Source organism: Haliotis cracherodii, unplaced genomic scaffold (genome assembly GCF_022045235.1).
Source record: "Haliotis cracherodii isolate W230 unplaced genomic scaffold, xgHalCrac1.p SCAF_11, whole genome shotgun sequence".
In the NCBI taxonomy this organism is placed as follows: Eukaryota; Metazoa; Mollusca; class Gastropoda; order Lepetellida; family Haliotidae; genus Haliotis; species Haliotis cracherodii.
In genome coordinates this window covers 33,831,774-33,847,270 of record NW_027266266.1, presented here as the reverse complement: position 1 = coordinate 33,847,270, position 15,497 = coordinate 33,831,774, and the positions used below count along the sequence as shown (strand labels likewise).

At 42.8% G+C, this 15,497-nt stretch overlaps 2 protein-coding genes across 2 annotated transcripts in view; one reads left to right on the top strand and one right to left on the bottom strand.

The window, feature by feature from the left end:
* LOC139456419 (uncharacterized) overlaps positions 1-15,070 on the bottom strand; it is a 48,111-nt gene extending 33,041 nt beyond the window's left edge. The window contains exons 1-4 of the mRNA XM_071238119.1: positions 14,989-15,070; positions 10,221-10,346; positions 5,893-6,272; positions 2,566-2,666 (exon numbers count right to left, since the gene is read on the bottom strand). Of these exons, the coding sequence (XP_071094220.1) occupies positions 2,566-2,666; positions 5,893-5,974 (183 nt within the window). The 5' untranslated portion in view covers positions 5,975-6,272; positions 10,221-10,346; positions 14,989-15,070. The remainder of the gene's footprint in view (positions 1-2,565; positions 2,667-5,892; positions 6,273-10,220; positions 10,347-14,988) is intronic.
* Positions 6,735-9,224, top strand: LOC139455028 (suprabasin-like). The gene is made up of 4 exons (XM_071236613.1): positions 6,735-7,291; positions 7,407-7,709; positions 7,757-8,441; positions 8,565-9,224. Exons 1-4 carry the CDS (start codon positions 6,735-6,737, stop codon positions 9,222-9,224), a joined length of 2,205 nt encoding a protein of 734 aa, XP_071092714.1.
* Positions 15,071-15,497: the final 427 nt, after the last annotated feature.

The following is a 15,497-nucleotide window of genomic DNA, read 5'->3' as shown; positions in this document are numbered from 1 at the left end:
AAACACCATCTGCCTGGAGACACATTGTACCACTATACTCGAAAAGAAACACCATCTGCCTGGAGACACATTGTACCACTATACTGGAAGAGGAACACCATCTGCCTGGAGACACCTTGTACCACTACACTGGAAGAGAAACACCATCTGCCTGGAGAAACATTGTACCACGATACTTGAAGAGAAACACCATCTGCCTGGAGACACATTGTACCACGATACTTGAAGAGAAACACCATCTGCCTGGAGACACCTTGTACAACTATGCTGGAAGAGAAACACCATCTGCCTGGAAACACATTGTAACACAATACTAGAAGAGAAACACCATCTGCCTGGAGACACATTGTAACACTATACTGGAAGAGAAAAACCATCTGCCTGGAGACACATTGTACCACTACATTGGAAGAGAAACACCACCTGCCTGGAGACACATTGTACCACTATACTGGAAGAGAAACACCATCTGCCTGGAGACACAATGTAACACAATACTGGAAGAGAAACAGCATCTGCCTGGAGACACCTTGTACCACGATATTGGAAGAGAAACACCATCTGCCTGGAGACACATTGTACCACTATACTCGAAAAGAAACACCATCTGCCTGGAGACACATTGTACCACTATACTGGAAGAGGAACACCATCTGCCTGGAGACACCTTGTACCACTACACTGGAAGAGAAACACCATCTGCCTGGAGAAACATTGTACCACTATACTGGAAGAGAAAAACCATCTGCCTGGAGACACCTTGTACAACTATACTGGAAAAGAAACACCATCTGCCTGGAGACACATTGTACCACTATACTGGAAGAGAAACACCATCTGCCTAGAGACACATTGTACCACGATACTTGAAGAGAAACACCATCTGCCTGGAGACACATTGTACCACGATACTTGAAGAGAAACACCATCTGCCTAGAGACACATTGTACCACTATACTGGAAGAGAAACACCATCTGCCTGGAGACACATTGTAACACAATACTTGAAGAGAAACACCATCTGCCTGGAGACACATTGTACCACGATACTTGAAGAGAAACACCACCTACCTGGAGACACATTGTACCACAATACTGGAAAAGAAACACCATCTGCCTGGAGACACTTTGTACCACTATACTGGAAAAGAAACACTATCTGCCTGGAGACACATTGTACCACTATACTGGAAGAGAAACACCATCTGCCTGGAGACACATTGTACCACTATACTGGAAGAGAAACACCATCTGCCTGGAGACACATTGTACCACTATACTGGAAGAGAAACACCACCTGCCTGGAGACACTTTGTACCACTATAATGGAAAAGAAACACCATCTGCCTGGAGACACATTGTACCACGATACTAGAAGAGAAACACCATCTGCCTGGAGACACATTGTAACACAATACTAGAAGAGAAACACCATCTGCCTGGAGACACATTGTACCACGATACTTGAAGAGAAACACCACCTGCCTGGAGACACATTGTATCACTATACTGGAAGAGAAACACCATCTGCTTGGAGACACATTGTACCACTCTACTGGAAGAGAAACACCATCTGCTTGGAGACACATTGTACCACTCTACTGGAAGAGAAACACCATCTGCCTGGAGACACATTGTACCACTATACAGGAAGAGAAACACCATCTGCCTGGAGACACATTGTACCACTATACAGGAAGAGAAACACCATCTGCCTGGAGACACCTTGTACCACTATACTGGAAGAGAAACACCATCTGCCTGGAGACACATTGTACCACTATACTGGAAGAGAAACACCATCTGCCTGGAGACACTTTGTACCACTACACTGGAAGAGAAACACCATCTGCCTGGAGACACATTGTACCACTATACTGGAAGAGAAACACCATCTGCCTGGAGACACATTGTACCACTAAACTGGAAGAGAAACACCATCTGCCTGGAGACACATTGTAGCACTATACTGGAAGAGAAACACCATCTGCCTGGAGAAACATTGTAACACAATACTGGAAGAGAAACATCATCTGCCTGGAGACACATTGTAACACAATACTTGAAGAGAAACACCATCTGCCTGGAGACACATTGTACCACGATACTTGAAGAGAAACACCACCTGCCTGGAGACACATTGTACCACGATACTGGAAAAGAAACACCATCTGCCTGGAGACACTTTGTACCACTATACTGGAAAAGAAACACCATCTGCCTGGAGACACATTGTACCACTATACTGGAAGAGAAAAACCATCCGCCTGGAGACACATTGTACCACTATACTGGAAAAGAATCACCATCTGCCTGGAGACACATTGTACTACTATACTGGTAGAGAAACACCATCTGCCTGGAGACACATTGTTCCACTATACTGGAAGAGAAACCACATCTGCCTGGAGACACATTGTAACACAATACTGGTAGAGAAACACCACCTGCCTGGAGATGTCCATGTAATGGCCATTAGAAGATAATTAAATAGAGCTGCAATGGCTGCCATACTTAAAGTTGTATCTGAAATCCCCAAAATAATTTTAAATGCTCAACGGTCACCTTGCATCCTAGAATTGCCTGACTCTTGAGCTGTCCCACCTGGTGATGTGGGAGTGAGGGGCTGGCATACCACACAGACAACTTGGCTTCACGCAAAGCATCTGCAAACAAAGCTCTCTCTCTCCATATATGTATCTTTATACATTTGTTACATTTTACCTTTTGCTACACATCCCAGTTGTTACTCTTATTTGCCCCAATTCACTATTTATTTCACTTCCCATATGTTACACTTCCCATTTGCTACACTTTCCATTTATTACACTTCCCATTTGTTACACATCCCGTTTGTTACACTTCACATTTATTACACTTCCCATTTGTTACACTTTCCATTTGTTACACTTTCCATTTATTACACTTCCCATTTGTTACACTTCCCATTTATTACACTTTCCATTTATTACACTTCTTGCTTGTTACACTTCCCATTTGTTACACATCCCGTTTGTTACACTTCCCATTTGTTACACTTTCCATTTATTACACTTCCCATTTGTTACACTTCCGATTTATTACACTTCCCATTTGTTACACTTCCCATTTGTTACACTTCCCGTTTGTTACACTTCTTGCTTGTTACACTTCCCATTTGTTACACATCCCGTTTGTTACACTTCACATTTATTACACTTCCCATTTGCTACACTTTCCATTTATTACACTTCCCATTTGTTACACATCCCGTTTGTTACACTTCACATTTATTACACTTCCCATTTGTTACACTTCCCATTTGCTACACTTTCCATTTATTACACTTCCCATTTGTTACACATCCCGTTTGTTACACTTCACATTTATTACACTTCCCATTTGTTACACTTTCCATTTGTTACACTTCCCATTTATTACACTTCCCATTTGTTACACTTCCCATTTGTTACACTTTCCATTTATTACACTTTCCATTTATTACATTTCCCATTTGTTACACATCCCGTTTGTTACACTTTCCATTTATTACACTTCCCATTTGTTACACTTCCGATTTATTACACTTCCCGTTTGTTACACTTCTTGCTTGTTACACTTCCCATTTGTTACACATCCCGTTTGTTACACTTCACATTTATTACACTTCCCATTTGTTACACTTTCCATTTGTTACACTTCCCATTTATTACACTTCCCATTTGTTACACTTTCCATTTATTACACTTTCCATTTATTACACTTCCCATTTGTTACACTTCCGATTTATTACACTTCCCGTTTGTTACACTTCTTGCTTGTTACACTTCCCATTTGTTACACATCCCGTTTGTTACACTTCACATTTATTACACTTCCCATTTGTTACACTTTCCATTTGTTACACTTCCCATTTATTACACTTCCCATTTGTTACACTTTCCATTTGTTACACTTCCCATTTGTTACACTTCACATTTATTACACTTCCCATTTGTTACACTTCTTGTTTGTTACACTTCCCGTTTGTTACACTTTCCATTTGTTACACTTCACATTTATTACACTTCCCATTTGTTACACTTTCCATTTGTTACACTTCCCATTTATTACACTTCCCATTTGTTACACTTTCCATTTGTTACACTTCCCATTTGTTACACTTCACATTTATTACACTTCCCATTTGTTACACTTCCCATTTATTACACTTCCGATTTATTACACTTCCCGTTTGTTACACTTTCCATTTGTTACACTTCCCATTTATTACACTTCCCATTTGTTACACTTTCCATTTGTTACACTTCCCATTTATTACACTTCCCATTTGTTACACTTTCCATTTATTACACTTCCCATTTGTTACACTTCCGATTTATTACACTTCCCGTTTGTTACACTTCTTGCTTGTTACACTTCCCATTTGTTACACATCCCGTTTGTTACACTTCACATTTATTACACTTCCCATTTGTTACACTTTCCATTTGTTACACTTCCCATTTATTACACTTCCCATTTGTTACACTTCCCATTTGTTACACTTATTTGTTACACTTCCAGTTTGTTACACTTCCCATTTGTTACACTTCCCATTTATTACACTTCCCATTTGTTACACTTCCCATTTGTTACACTTCCAGTTTGTTACACTTCCCGTTTGTTACACTTATTTGTTACACTTATTTGTTACACTTCCCGTTTGTTACACTTCCCGTTTGTTACACTTCCCATTTGTTACACTTCCCGTTCCCATTTGTTACACTTCCCGTTTGTTACACTTCCCATTTGTTACACTTTTCTATTACACTTCCCATTTGTTACACTTTCCATTTATTACACTTCCCATTTGTTACACTTCCCGTTTGTTACACTTCCCGTTTGTTACACTTCCCGTTTGTTACACTTCCCATTTGTTACACTTCCCGTTTGTTTCACTTCCCGTTTGTTACACTTCCCGTTTGTTACACTTCCCGTTTGTTACACTTCCCATTTGTTACACTTCCCGTTTGTTACACTTCCCATTTGTTACACTTCCCATTTGTTACACTTATTTGTTACACTTCCAGTTTGTTACACTTCCCATTTGTTACACTTCCCATTTATTACACTTCCCATTTGTTACACTTCCCATTTGTTACACTTCCAGTTTGTTAAACTTCCCGTTTGTTACACTTCCCGTTTGTTACACTTATTTGTTACACTTCCCGTTTGTTACACTTCCCATTTGTTACACTTCCCGTTCCCATTTGTTACACTTCCCGTTTGTTACACTTCCCATTTGTTACACTTACTTGTTACACTTCCAGTTTGTTACACTTCCCATTTGTTACACTTATTTGTTACACTTCCAGTTGGTTACACTTCCCATTTGTTACACTTCCCGTTCCCATTTGTAACACTTATTTGTTACACTTCCCGTTTGTTACACTTCCCATTTGTTACACTTCCCATTTGTTACACTTTCCATTTATTATATTTCCCATTTGTTAAACTTCACCATTTATTACACTTCCCATTTGTTACACTTCCCATTTGTTATACTTCTCATTTGTTACACTTTCCATTTGTTACAGTTTCCATATATTACACTTCCCATTTATTACACTTTTCTATTACACTTTCCATTTATTACACTTCCCATTTGTTACACTTCCCATATATTACACTTCCCATTTATTACACTTCCCATTTGTTATACTTCTCATTTGTTACACTTTCCATGTGTTACATTTCTCCATTGTTAAACTTCACGATTTGTTACACTCATTTATTACACTGACCATTTACTACACATATTTGTTACACTTCCCATTTGTTACACGTATTTGTTACATTACCCATTTGTTGCACTTCCCATTTGTTAACTTTCCATTGTTAAGCTTCACCATTTGTTACACTCTAACTTACCAGCTAACTTCCTGACAAAATCTGTGTCACATGGACAGTATGCAATAACCACGTCTTCCAGTCTGGGTGTTGAGCTCGCCATCTCAAGTCTTGTGCAACACAAAAGTGGCTTACAATTCTTGTGTTAGGTATGCACTTTAGACACAGATCACAGTACAGAAGTTATTAACAAGTTTTAAGCGTTGATGTTGGGTATATATGGATACAAAACGAGTCACTGTATGGTTTCTCAATGTGGAGTATCTATGGATACAGAACGTGTCACTGTATTTCTTGTTGAGGTTGGGTATCTGTGGAAGCAGCACCAGAATCACTGGGCTGAGAGCTTGGAGACTGTAATGCTATGTCACTGCGTTCACCAATGCTTGTTGGTTCAATTACTGAAACATAAAACAATGTTACAATATCAAATTCTTGATTTGATTAAATTAAAAGACTGAAAGTATGCACATAAAACTGGGGATCAAAACCCTATTGTTCTATACCAAGTGAATCATTAATGTCACCAAGCAGAATTTGTTGTCACTACTTGTCTGTGGGCATGTGGATAATTTGGAGGTTAACAAATCCGCACTGAAGTGTTCAGAAGATCTATCCGCCTTGATGTTAATATCTGTCATGTCTATTTCAATAATCTTATTCAAAATTTAATTCCATATTGTTTAACTAACTATTGGAGAAATTGTGTGTCACTGGGAAGTGGGAAGGAGAGAGAGTGGGAGGGAGAGGGAGCGGGAAGGAGAGGGAGAGGGAGTAGGAATGGGGAGGAAGAGGGAGCAGGAAGGAGAAGGAGAGGGAGTGGGAAGGGGAGGAAGAGGGAAGGAGAGGGAGAGGGAGTAGGAATGGGGAGGAAGGGGGAGCGGCAAGGGGAGGGAGAGGGAGTGGGAAGGAGAGGAAGAGGGAAGGAGAGGGAGAGGGATAGGGAAGGAGAGGGAGAGGGAGGGAGAGGGAGCTGGAGGGAGAGGGAGCGGGAACGAGAGGGAGAGGGAGTGGAAAGGAGAGGGAAGGAAAGGGAGAGGGAGTGGAAAGGAGAGGGAGTGGAAAGGAGAGGAAGTGGGAAGGGGAGGAAGAGGGTGTGTGAAGGGGAGGGAGCGGGAAGGAGAGGGAGAGGGAGCGGGAAGGGGAGAGAAGGGAAGGAGAGGGAGAGGGAGTGGAAAGGAGAGGGAGCGGGAAGGGGAGGGAAGGGGAGGGAGAGGGACTGGGAAGGTGAGGGAGAGGGAGCGGCAAGGGGAGGGAGCGGGAAGGAGAGGGACAGGGAGCAGGAAGGGGAGAGAAGGGGAGGGAGAGGGTGTGGGAAGGAGAAGGAGAGGGAGAGGGAAGGAGAGGGAGTGGGAAGGAGAGGGAGAGGGAGCGAGAAGGAGAGGAAGAGGGAGTTGGAAGAGATGGAGAGGGAAGGAGAGTGAGTGGGAAGGAGAGTGAGTTGGAAGGAGAGGGAGTGGGAAGGAGAGGGGTTGGGAAGTAGAGGGAGTTGGAAGGAGAGGGAGAGGTACGGTAGTGGGAAGGTGAGGGAGCAGGAGCGGGAAGGAGAGGAAGAGGGAGTGGGAAGGAGAGGGAGCGGGAAGGAGAGGCAGTGGGAAGGAGAGGGAGCGGGGAGGAGAGGTAGTGGGGAGGAGAGGGAGCAGGAAGGAGAGGGAGAGGGAGGAGAGGAAGCAGGAAGGAGAGGGAGTGGGAAGGAGAGGTAGTGGGAAGGAGAGGGAGTGGGAAGGAGAGGGAGAGAGAAGCAGAGGGAGTGGGAAAGAGAGGGAGAGGGAGAGGGAGCAGGAGGGAGAGGGAGTGGGGAGGAGAGGGAGTGGGAAGGAGAGGGAGTGGGAAGGAGAGTGAGTGGGAAGGAGAGGGAGTGGGAAAGAGAGGGAGTGGGAAGGAGAGGTAGTGGGAAGGAGAGGGAGTGGGAAGGAGAGGGAGTGGGAAGGAGAGGGAGTGGGAAGGAGAGGGAGTGGGAAGGAGAGGGAGTGGGAAGGAGAGGGAGTGGGAAGGAGAGGGAGAGGGAGTGGGAAGGGGAGAGAAGGGGAGGGAGAGGGTGTGGGAAGGAGAAGGAGAGGGAAGGAGAGGGAGTGGGAAAGAGAGGGAGTGGGAAGGAGAGGGAGTGGGAAGGAGAGGGAGTGGGAAAGAGAGGGAGAGGGAAGGAGAGGGAGAGGGAGTGGGAAGGGGAGAGAAGGGGAGGGAGAGGGTGTGGGAAGGAGAAGGAGAGGGAAGGAGAGGGAGTGGGAAGGAGAGGGAGTGGGAAGGAGAGGGAGTGGGAAGGAGAGGGAGTGGGAAGGAGAGGGAGTGGGAAGGAGAGGGAGTGGGAAGGAGAGGGAGAGGGAGTGGGAAGGGGAGAGAAGGGGAGGGAGAGGGTGTGGGAAGGAGAAGGAGAGGGAAGGAGAGGGAGTGGGAAAGAGAGGGAGTGGGAAGGAGAGGGAGTGGGAAGGAGAGGGAGTGGGAAAGAGAGGGAGAGGGAAGGAGAGGGAGAGGGAGTGGGAAGGGGAGAGAAGGGGAGGGAGAGGGTGTGGGAAGGAGAAGGAGAGGGAAGGAGAGGGAGTGGGAAGGAGAGGGAGTGGGAAGGAGAGGGAGTGGGAAGGAGAGGGAGTGGGAAGGAGAGGGAGTGGGAAGGAGAGGGAGAGGGAAGGAGAGGGAGTGGGAAGGAGAGGGAGAGGGAAGGAGAGGGAGTGGGAAGGAGAGGGAGTGGGAAGGAGAGGGAGAGGGAAGGAGAGGGAGAGGGAACGGGAAGGGGAGAGAAGGGGAGGGAGAGGGTTTGGGAAGGAGAGGGAGAGGGAAGGAGAGGGAGTGGGAAGGAGAGGGAGTGGGAAGGAGAGGGAGTGGGAAGGAGAGGGAGTGGGAAGGAGAGGGAGAGGGAAGGAGAGGGAGAGGGAACGGGAAGGGGAGAGAAGGGGAGGGAGAGGGTTTGGGAAGGAGAGGGAGAGGGAAGGAGAGGGAGTGGGAAGGAGAGGGAGTGGGAAGGAGAGGGAGTGGGAAGGAGAGGGAGTGGGAAGGAGAGGGAGTGGGAAGGAGAGGGAGAGGGAAGGAGAGGGAGAGGGAACGGGAAGGGGAGAGAAGGGGAGGGAGAGGGTTTGGGAAGGAGAGGGAGAGGGAAGGAGAGGGAGTGGGAAGGAGAGGGAGTGGGAAGGAGAGGGAGTGGGAAGGAGAGGGAGTGGGAAGGAGAGGGAGTGGGAAAGAGAGGGAGAGGGAAGGAGAGGGAGAGGGAGCGGGAAGGGGAGAGAAGGGGAGGGAGAGGGTTTGGGAAGGAGAGGGAGTGGGAAGGAGAGGGAGTGGGAAGGAGAGGTAGTGTGAAGGAGAGGGAGTGGGAAAGAGAGGGAGAGGGAAGGAGAGGGAGAGGGAAGGAGAGGGAGAGATAGCGGGAAGGGGAGAGAAGGGGAGGGAGAGGGTTTGGGAAGGAGAGGGAGAGGGAAGGAGAGGGAGAGGGAGCGGGAAGGGGAGAGAAGGGGAGGGAGAGGGTGTGGGAAGGGGAGGGAGAGGGAATGGGAATCAGAGGAAGTGGGAGTAAGAAGGAGAGAGAGAGGGATTAAAAAGGAGAGTGAGTGGGAAGGAGGTGGAAAGGAAGTGGGAAGATAAAGGGGGAGAGAGAGGGTTTGGGAGAGGGGGATAGGGAGGAGGAGAGGGAGAGGTGTTCCTTGTCATTTATTGTATGTCAACGGGCTTCACAACTGGGGTTGTGTGTATGATTTGAGTATATGGTCACAGTGACCTAAATGTAATATCAAGAGATTATTGCCATTTGTCATACATTTGTTCTGTTTGTTGGTCAACCTGGCAATCAGCAATATTTCAGCTATATGAAGGGGGCCAGTAAATAATTGAGTCTTGATCAGATAATCCAGTGATTGATATATTCAGCAATGATCCATGGTGTTTATGGGTTGCTGGGACAACTGTTCTAATCTGGATCCTTATGGGGTCTTTTGTCATACATGAGTATTTTTCATAATATAACTATTATATGCATAAGACTTGCATAGAAATACATGCACAAAAAGGCATTTTGTGAAAATGCCAAATAAGTATAATGTTTGACCTATTATGTCACCTTGGCCTCATACATAGGTCACTCACACCTTGTTTCCATCTTGGGACTGCTCTCAAGATGACTCGTTTCATTGACCTAAAGTAAATCCTTCTTGAGGCAAAGATATGCCCTTGATGATGGCCTTGACCTTTGACACAACTAATCAAGATGTCAAAAATACATAAAAGAGAAATGCATGATGTCATATCCCTGAGATGGCCAATCGCTGAATGGTTTTGTAGAATGTGCGGCAGCAGCGGTTCAAACTAAGACAAAATAGAATTTACATGATGCTTGTTAATACTTGATCTACAGATACTGGACTTACTGTTGATGCGTATATTTCGGCCAGCCGAGTTACCAGATGCTTTGTTGTTGTGCTGTGAAGATGACAGAGCACATCCCATGTCAAACATCAGCAACACTACACGACAGCCATCACATTGTGCATCACCTAAATCAAGTACCCAAATAACAACAATAACTACAATCATATTCATCTCAACAACATGCAGATTGAAGAAGTGACACTGTTAACTGAAAGCACTGAAGCTGTTAGGAATAGGTATTGGAGGTTTGAAGAGTATCACAATATTTTATGATGCACAAGGCCGTTGTTTGGGGGCTGAACCTTAATGAGTCTAAATTGAAGTATCAGCTCAATGCTATTCTAATATAGGTGATGACAGATTTACCTAAATAAAATAGTTCAAGGCAATCTATTAAACTATGTAGACATAACTTTTGTCTTATTGAATAGTATAAGAGAGAAAATTTGTATAAATGTTACACCATGATAATTTATAAAAGCACTTGCTATGGATCTAATTATTATATGAAAGCTTAGTATATTACATCATGATACAGTAAATGAACATGTCTAGTGATGTTTTATATCAAATTTCTAGTCAACCAAGTTTGTTGTCACCCAATTGTTGATACCTGAATTTGCTGAAGGGATATGATGACATTTTTTCTGCGAAAATACTTGAAACCATATTTTTTCCAAAATACTAAATGGACATTTAATAAATATGCATTGATGCACGCTCCATGTATTTGGCAAGGTGAGGCTTGAAAACAAGTCAAGCAGACCTGTCAACCCTCCCGCATTTTGCAGGAGACTCCCGCAATTTGATGAAATCTCCCAGTCTCCCACATGATGGACTATTTCACCAGCAAAACAGAATTCTTCATTATTTTAAAAATTTGCCACCATTGTCCCATGAGTAAAAACAATGAATGGAATGTTTGCGTCCCGATCTGTCTGGTAGGCTCCCGGATTAGCGACCCTTATCACAGCCACCCGCAGGGGGACCCAGATAGGCCTTTGTCCAGTAATCAACTGGTAATTAAATTCATATGGTGAACGATTGAACAATGTAAACTGTTAAGAAAACTCGGATAGTCGTAACAGGTGCCTGAAGGGTTGAACTTGAAATGAAAAATCAGCCAAGTATTCATCACTTCATGAAATGAACTGTTGTCTTCATGTTCTTAGCGTGTTTATTCTTCCATAATTTAAGAACGTAGATACATATGGCCGGTCCAGTTATACATGACTTTATTGGTAATCAGATTTGTCAGAAAACTTTGTTAAAACATTAACATACCTCAAAGTTACGTCATTGAACTCTTGGAAATGAAAACAAAATATGTCCTGCAAGCACCGTCTTCAGAAACAACACTGTGCGTGATTGATTGATTCGGTAGTCGAAATAACAATGAGTTACACGATCAGGCTTCCTCACAGTTAGGATTTCAAAGTCAAAGTTTAAAGTAAAACTTATATATTTCCTTTTGACTGACACCATGACTTGTGTGCACAGAAAATATCAAAATGGAACTTTATCAAATTTCAAGAGAATGTATCATGTGATTATTATACACGATTTGATTGGCTAATAGTTTGCTTGCATCCCCGATCTGCAATCTAATTTGCATACAACAGGACTAGTCAACCAATGAGATTAGAGATATTATTTCGTCTATTTTATATATATTATCCATCTATGTAGTCACTCAGAACAAATGCCATGAGTGTGTGCAAAGACAACAAATACTGTGATCATTATCAGATTATATATGTACGACAAAGGTGCTAAATCTAGGCAGTGAAAGTGGTACTTTTGTAACAGGATATTGTACATACAGTTTTTAGGCATATATACTCAACAACAAAAGTTCCTGTGACACCAATATTTTAGTGTATTTTTCAAACAAGTAAAGTTTGGTTTTCAATATTGTTGTACATGTATGGAATCAAGTCACAAAAATGCAACTGCTACAGAAAAGCATGCATTCCATACAAAAGTTGACTTTAATGCAAGCCCCATGCATTTCACTACCCAAGAATGGGTATAAAAACATGTGCGTTAACGGGATTCCATATGCATTGTTTAGCATCCTGCTGACAACAACCACTCAGTAAAACAACAAAATTACGCAATTATTCAACATTACAAAATGCCACGCCTGTTCGAAAATGGGCGTCTGCGAGCCATTGGTATGCTTGAAGCAGGATCGAGTCAACGTAATGTTGCAAGACAATTTAACGTCCACAGAAACACCATTTGGTGTTTATGGCAACGTTGGCAACAGACGAATGCAGTCAGAGACCATCCTCGCAGTGGCAGGCTACACGTAACCAATAATCAACAAGACAACTGGATTCGAACAACACACCTACCAAATCGATTCCAGTTTCAACAGTGACTGTAAGAAGCATCCCTGGCCTGCGACGAATATCTTCACAAACCATACGTTGTCGCCTCAGATGTGCAGGGATTTTTCGCCAGAAGACCCGCCAGACATCAAATTTTGACAGGAAACCACCGTCAAGCACGTCTACAGTGGTGCAGACAGCGTCGACGCTGGATGGCCATGCAGTGGGGACAAGTTCTATTCACTGAAGAGTCTCATTTCACCTCAGCCACAGCGATGGACGGATTCGAGTGTACCGCCGTCAAGGTGAACGTTACGTCAATAATTGTGTCATGGAAGAAGATCGGTTCAGGGGTGGCAGCGTTATGGTATGGGGTGGGATTACAGTAAGACAGAGGACCCGTTTGATAGTGGTAGAGGGAAATCTCAATGGACAGCGCTACCACGATGAGATCATCGGCCCTGTTGTTCTAACGTTTTTGCGTCATCATGGCCCAGGCATTACCTTTCAACATGACAACGCCCGGCCTCATATTGCTCGAGTTGTTCAGGATTCTCTTCAACAAAACAACGCGAAAGTCATCCTCTGGCCGGCTTGCTCCCTGTATCTCTCACCAATTGAGCACATGTGGGATGAGATGGATCAGCGCCTTCGACGTCAACCACGTGTTCCACAGACACTCAAGGAACTTCGAAACATGCTCCAGCAGATATGGGCAGATATCCCACAGGACTTTGTGCGACGCCCGGTCCATTCCATGAGACAAAGATGTGTTGCTTGCATCGCAACCAGAGGTGGACACACACGCAATTGATTTGTAAATTGACATTTTGGCATGTTCATGTTTTTTTATGAAATCACACATTTTCTGAAGTCGGTATGGCAAATTAAACCATTTGAACACTTGCAGGAGTGTTTATTTGTTGCAAACCAAAATTGTTTCAGATTGAGTAAAAAACATAACTTTGCATTAAATTATATTCAAAGTCACAGGAACTTTTGTTGTCCAGTATAGTTTTAGCTTTTTCATTTCAAGTTGTTGTATATATCTTCATTAGTTGTAGTACAAAATGTATATGCTTGGGTTGAGTCCAAGCAGTTGGTCCATTTTATTGAAGGGTGGACAGGTTAGTCTATTCCTGTCCCTCTGTCACAAATTCTCTAGCTTGTCAATACAATAGCTTTCAGCTTCCTAGCTTATTAACTTTATCTAACTACAGCTTTCTTCCCTAACATTTCCACACTTTTTATTCACTCTGCTTATAACTGCACAGACAAGACATGAACTACATATAGTTCAGGTTAGTTATTTACATTATATTTCCTAAATAGAATTCTAACTTATCATTTAAATATTGTAATCAATAATGTAAAATATTGTAAATGCTTACCTATGATATCAAATAATCAAGATATCTTCTATTTTATCAGTATAAAGGGTTTATATGTAAGTATGTGTGAGAGCATGATTTGATCGGGAGTTTTGAATGTAAGGATAGAATTAGAAGTTTTCTATAATTTAAGGAAATGGTTGTCATGATGTATGTACGCATGTATGTATGTATGTATGTATGTATGTATGTACGTACGTACGTACGTATGTACGTATGTATGTACGTATGTATGTATGTATGTATACATTCGGGCATGATAGTTATGTTATTTACTTTTTATAGGAATGCCATAATCCTATATGATGTGGGTTTATAGACACATGCCGGTGTCACCCACAGGGTATGTATAAATCCTTTATTTTATCACTCACTTATGAATGAATTCATATGTATTATCTACGTGTTATTATTTAACACAACATGTTAGAATTTTATATATATTCTTACTCTTAGAAATAATAAGTATATATTTATGACGCCACACGGCTAATGGTATTCTTCTAACTATATAGTGTGTAACTGATATATTCAGTTATGATAAGAGACATTTAATATATGTATTAGCATTTGAAAGTTCTGTAAATTGTATATGATATAAGTTATCTACAAAGAACTATTGATGTGTAACTATATGTGTTGCGTGTATGAATTAATGTGACTGCTCAAACTAGGATATAATTAATATGCAGCCGTATCTTTGAATGCTATTTAATGTTATATTTTAATACAGGGTGATTGATTGAGGAAGTGATTCATAATGGAACAAATGTCACCTCCACAAACACAACCGAAGCTTGTCATTTTTCGTGATGAACTACCCCTGCAACACTTTCGCAATCGCAATTTGACGCTTATAAAATTTTGTGTTGCTGATCCATGCAAAATACATCTGGATTTTCGTACTGCTGCTACATCAAGCTGAAGGTACATCCAACTCATCCAGGATACAATGTATAAACCAAAACGTTACTATGATAGTTACCAACACATAGACTAGATATAGTACACATCAAAACAAAAATATTTATATATCTTACGTTGTTGATAGGTTTGTCAGTCTTCTGAGCTAACGGTGACCATGACACCATCAACAAGGCCTACATACTTCCTCTTCCGGCTTCCATAGGTTACTAGCCCAAACGGCACAATGCCAATTGGGCTTTCTTATTTTCATCCAAAACGGCTCAATTTACGACCCCTTGAGGGTGCGTGCAAGAGTTACTTGTATGGACATTTGGTAGTCGAATACGATTTCAGTAAAGTAGTATAGGTAATGGGGGTTCTGCCGCAACTCCACTGGAGCAAGATTTATATACCTATACCACCACTACAAGGGGAATTTTTTATGTGTAAATGATCATGCGATTCAACGATAGTCATGAGATTAGACTAAATTGACTCTAGCTCAACACCACCTGGAGTCAATCAATGTTTCTATGATATACATTTTCATAGGTAATGGGGGTTCTGCCGCAACTCCACTGGAGCCAGATTTATATACCTATACCACCACCACAGAGGGATTTTTTTATGTAAAAACGCTGAT